The sequence below is a fragment of the Neltuma alba genome, unplaced genomic scaffold (genome assembly GCF_004799145.2).
Source record: "Neltuma alba isolate B1F8T4 unplaced genomic scaffold, ASM479914v2 tig00011069_pilon, whole genome shotgun sequence".
Classification (NCBI taxonomy): Eukaryota; Viridiplantae; Streptophyta; class Magnoliopsida; order Fabales; family Fabaceae; genus Neltuma; species Neltuma alba.
Genome location: NW_021635812.1, coordinates 28,754 through 34,640, shown reverse-complemented (window position 1 = coordinate 34,640; position 5,887 = coordinate 28,754). Strand labels below are relative to the sequence as shown.

Sequence of the window (5,887 nt, the reverse complement as noted above, 5' to 3'; positions counted from 1 at the left end):
AAAGATATGCCCACATTTAGTACCTGACAGTGTCTCAAATAGGAGTACCTTCAATAGGATGATATCTATGCTTCAGCAACCAAAAAAAAATTGAAATCCTAATGTGTTGTACCAACATTGTTAAGTTTGTACCATCAAGTTGGTGATTGAAATGGTAAGTAATCTCATCTCTGCAAAAAGAAAAACACAAATTCGAATCCTGAAAAATGCACTTATTAGGAAGGTTTTAACTTTAACGCTTTCAACATGTCAAAGATTAGTCTCAAATCTAAAGTAATTTGAAGATACTTTAACTTATACAAAAAAAAAAAACAGTACCTCCTATTCATAATATAAGTCACTTTAATTAATTCATCCATATCAAGAAAATGGTAGTTAACTAGTTAAATGTGTTCCAAATTGAAAAATTTTTTCCAACTTTACCCATGTTAATAGAGGTTGCGAAGGAGAAAGAAATATATATAAAGAGTTACATTTAAACATTAATTGTAGGAACAAAATTGATAAATATGCATTGATTACTCAACAATTGACTTATATTTTAGATCAAGTCATTCTTCTAAAAGTGGCTTGTATCGTGGAGCGAAGGGAGTATACAATAGGGGTGGTGACACTACAAGTTGCCCTATGGCAAATTAGGGTTAGATTGTGGAGGTTAAAAATGCCCGTGTGATAGCAGGCTAGCTTTTAGTTAACCTTAACCTATCATGATGGGTTGACAGGTTGGCCTTATTTACTTTTTTATTTTAAAAAAATTTTTGGTTTCAAAATTTTTTCCTTATACAATATTAACAAAATGCAATGAAATTTTTTTCCTCGAATACTTGATTGAAAACATCAAATAAATTATATAAGTATTTTTTATTTCTTAAATGGGATATAGAATATAATAATATAATAATAATAATTAATAAAATTGAAAAAAAATAAATGTAGCTTAGCTTGTGGGTTGTGGATCTAACGATGCGAGTTGAAAACTAACGTTTGCTAGTAGGTTCACTTTTCGCCAATCTTAGCTAACATGTTACTAGCTCTATATACAAGTATAACATATTTTCATATATAAGATCAAACCAAATACTTCCACTAAATTTCACTGTTACTCATTATGGTTTTACTCATAGCCATTGAAATTAAAAACAGCATCATTTAATCCTTTTGCCATGTTAAATATATACATATATGACATAAAGTGCAAGGCTCCCGAAGTCCCTTGAATAATGATCGTTCATCATTCCCTTGTGCTAAAACCCGTTGTTTTCGCTATTAAAAAAAAGATTCCATTTGTTTTGAATAATAGTCCCATCTCTAATAAAAATAAGTAAATAGATAGAAAGATAGATAAAATAATAGACAACCCAGAGGCGGTTTCAGGCGGCTGCCCCTGGTGGATGACAATGTGTGCATTGAAAAGTCCAAGGCCCCTTGTTATCGTTGGCAGAAAAAAAAAAAATGCCCCTTGTTATCAAAAGTAGAAAAGCAATTTTTTTAAAAAAATCATGTAGCACTATGTGCTTTGGTATTTTCGTTTTTATTCTTACTATTTTTAGTTCTTAATATAAGAACTAGTTAAGAATTAAATTTGATTGCAAATATAATATCTCAATTTACTTTGTTCCTTAAATTTATAATTCATTCTCCAAAGTATCTCTACTGATTACATATATTAAGAGAGTTATATCTGAAATTAATAATGATTAAAAGGATACTTTAGACAAGATGAGACAAGATGCTGCCACGGAAGTAGACAATAGGCTTAGTTGAGGTTTCTTTTGTTATCAAAAAAAAAAAATGATTAAAAGGATACTTTAGAAAATTCAACTCATATTTATTACAAATGACTAACTTAACAAACTTTCCTAATGTATTCAAATTAATTAAGTAATTCTTATAACCGAAGGTAGTATAGTTTGTTCTCATGACTTTTATTTTATTTTGTTTATTTTTTATTCAAAATATTAGAGTTTGCTTGGTTTCTTGTTCTGCAAATAATTTTTTTGTTTTTAAAAAATACAGTAATCTGGTTTTAAAAGGCAAAATTACAACAAAGTCCCACCCAAGAGAATTAAATACAAAAAGGTCTCTTAAAATCATCAAATTATTCTGAAGTCCCAAAGGATCTCATTGCAAGTGAATTCATTTGTTCAATTATCAAATTTTCTTTTTTTTTAAAAAAAAGTTTGTATTGACAGCTGAAAAGGTAGTCGTTGACAACTCAAGGTGTAAGGATTAACAACTATCCCAACAGGTATTGACAACTCATACATTACATTTTGTGATGTGTTGAAAAAAATATGTTGTCAATACCTGCCATGATAATTGTTAATCCTTACACCTTGAGTTGTCAACGACTGCTCTCTCAGTTGTCAATGCAAACTTAAAAAAAAAGAAGAACAATTTCATAATTAAACAAAAAATTTAACACAATGAGGTCCCTTGATATTTTAGAATAATTTGATGATTTTAAGGGATCTTTTTGTATTTAATTCTCTTAAGTAGGACCTTATTGTAATTTTTTCTTTTTAAAAACTAAAAAACCAAAAAAACTCTTTTTTTTTTGTTTTTATTTTTCTGGTTTTTTATTTTTTGTTTTAAAAACTTAGAGAAATCTTCTTTTCTTCTCACTTATTATTCATCACTTATCACTACTAGTGATAACTGCTATCTACCAAGTGATTTTTTTTAAATAGGATTTTTTTTAAAAGTTATTATCAAAATAATCTTTTTACTTTTTAAATTTGTTCTAGAAAACAATTTTATAAAATTATTTTGAAAACAAGAAAACAAAGAACAAAAATAAACGGAACAATAGTCCCTTTATTTAAAAGCATACTCAGAAGAATTTTATCTTAGTCATCACATGACTAAGATAAAATATGTTGACCGGAGGAAAATTATAAATTGTCTGATAAAAAATTTGGTCGGATTAAAAAAATTACACTTCCTTAAAGCATACAAGTGTGAGAGAGAATTGAGTTAGAAAAGCATTAGATCATTGTATCTCATTGGGAGAGGGGACAACAACCGCTGGAAAACCGCGACACTCCTACCCCTTGAGTTCGGATTAGTCGGTTGCCAATAGGCGTTGGATTACCGGGCGGTGTATAACCAAAAAAAAAATCATTGTATGTCAACAAAATTAGCATCTCATTTGTGGCCCAGCATACAGTTCTCTTCGGTTTTTTTTTTCAATAAAGAAACTAATATTTCAGACAAACAAATAAAACGGAAGAAAAATTATGAATTTGTTACTAAGGTAAAAACAAAATACGATTGAAATATAGAAATATGATGAATCAATTTCAGTGTTCATCATAATAACAAACATCATAATACACATTAAATTTTAACTATTCAAATTTAATATAAACAGCTGAGACTTAATATTTAATTATTTTACATTTTAATGGGTACATAATCCAAAATAAATATAATCTCTTAATTGTTATTTTTTAAAAATAATTTTATTTAAAAATTAGTAGTTAAAAATTTTAAATTGAAACTATTAAAACTAATTTTGAATGATTTAGATTTTACTATACTGTTGAGTATTATGATCTCATCATTGCAATAAACAATGAAACTAGTTTGCGAAAATCTGAAGGATATTTTTTGAACAAAATAATTCTAAACAGAAGAAAAATTATGAAGACATTACTAAGGAAAAAACAAAATACGATTGAAATATAGAAATCTGAAGGGATATTTTTCTTAAAAAATAATTCTAAACCTCCTTGTTAAATACATAGAACTCAGTGACTCTCCGTTATCAACCTCCTCTGCTTCATTCCTATGGCGCCCCTGAGAGTGCAAGAGCTCTGCAGAATTGCTCCGCCACCGTCTTCAGCAAAGTCCTCCTTCTGTCTTACCTTCTTCGACTTGCTTTGGCTCAGACTTCATCCTGTTGAGCGTCTCTTCTTCTTCTCTGTTCCTCACTTAAACCCCTCTTCCTTCTTCCATTCCATCGTTCCAAAGCTCAAGCGCTCCCTCTCTCTCACTCTGAAACATTTTCTTCCTCTCGCCGGTAACATCGTTTGGCCCTCCGACTCACCCAAACCCATCGTTCTACACACTCCCGGAGATGCCGTCTCTCTCGCCATAGCTGTTTCTGATTGTGATTTCAACCATGTCTTGGACATATCCCCTCGTGACGCCTCACAATCTCGTGCTTTTGTTCCCAACTTGGATTCTTCTGATTCATTTGCGTCGGCTATTTCCCTGCAAATCACTCTGTTTCCCTACAAAGGGTTTTGCGTAGGGATGAGTTCACATCATGCCTGTTTAGATGGCAAATCATCGACTATGTTCATGAAGGCCTGGGCTTATCTATGTCGAACAGAAGCAGAGAGTGAATCTTCTGGTTTGCTTCCTCAAGAACTAGAACCATTCTTAGACAGGGAAGTTATCGTCGATCCACGTGGCATTGGAGTTGCATACATTAATGGGTGGTCAGGTTTAGATCCAACTCAGAATCAGAAGAACCAGCCATTAAGCTTGAAGATTCTCTCCGGCATGTTCCCGCCATTGGTGGACGACTCTGCTCGAGCCATATTCGAGCTCAAACGTGGGGATCTAAACAAGATAAAAGAAAGGGTGTTGCAGAAATGGGAAAATCACGAAACCAAAGAAGAAAGAGAAGACTCATCAAAACTTCCAAAGCCTCCAATTTTGTCAACCTTTGTGCTTACAACTTCTTATTTTCTATTCTGCATCGCAAAAGCCATTGAAAGAAGTGAAACTAAGAGGAAGAAACTGTTATTCTGTTTCTTTGCTGATTGCAGAACAAGGTTAGAGCATCCAATCTCTGAAAACTATTTTGGGAATTGTGTGATGTCTCAGATAATAGAAACACAGCCAGAAGACTTCACAGATGAGGATGGGGTTGTCATCATTGCCAAGAAAATACTAAGAAAGATAAGGAAAATACAGAAAGAGAAAGGAGCGCTTGATGGAGCAGAGACATTGCTTTCTCGGCCTTCTTCGCAATCTGCAGAAGGAAACGAAGTTCAGTACATAGCCGTAGCCGGGTCGAGCCGGTTCGGGGTTTATGAGACTGATTTTGGATGCGGAAGGCCGGAGAAGGTGGAGATAGCTTCAGCAGATAGAGGTATAACAATGGCGATGGCAGAGAGTAAAGATGGTGATGGTGGGGTGGAAGTAGGACTTGTATTGAAGAAGCATGTGATGGATCAATTTGCCTCCTTGTTTCCAGCAGTGCTTGTGTCTTTTTGATTCCGGTCTGAGTTAATGGTCATGCACACGTTTCATCTGTCTTTAATTCATTTTATTTGTTACCTTGTATGCTCGCTAGAGCATTAATTCTTTTTTCATACTACTCCATCTAATCCTATATGAGCTTTACTTTTGAAGAGGAGTTTGGTACAAAATATAAACTTTGCTTTTTAGTTTGTTTGAGCATTTATTATTATTTTTCCTTTTATTTTGCTTTTAATTGAATGTATTTAGTGCTCACTCTCTCTCATTAATATTACCCCATATATTCTCTTTTATCACTTTTTCATTTATTGCCTCTCTCATTTATTCTCTTAATAAATAAGAACAAATTTGAAAAGATATTTCATTTTTGACCTATTTATTATTTTTAACTAATTTTAACTTGTAATTCTTTAAATATAATTCGGTTATTTGAAACTTATATATAGAACCGGAGGGAGTATATTCGTATGATAGTGGAAATAGCGATGGCGTAGTAGTAAATGGAGATCAAATTTAATATGATAATAAATTTTAGTGTACTTGACCGAAAAAACAAAGGATGTTTTGTTTTCTCTTTTCTTTTTTCCCCCAATCACACTGGCTTAGAGTAAAATTAAGGAAAATTATAGCCAAAGCCAACCTAGAAAGAATGATATTTGTGATAAAAAAT

At 32.1% G+C, this 5,887-nt stretch overlaps 1 protein-coding gene across 1 annotated transcript; it reads left to right on the top strand.

The window, feature by feature from the left end:
* The first annotated feature begins 3,792 nt into the window (after positions 1–3,792).
* Positions 3,793–5,423, top strand: LOC114761069 (phenolic glucoside malonyltransferase 1-like). The gene has a single exon (XM_028950382.1). The coding sequence runs from the start codon at positions 3,793–3,795 to the stop codon at positions 5,230–5,232; it is 1,440 nt and encodes a 479-aa protein (XP_028806215.1). The 3' UTR covers positions 5,233–5,423.
* Positions 5,424–5,887: the final 464 nt, after the last annotated feature.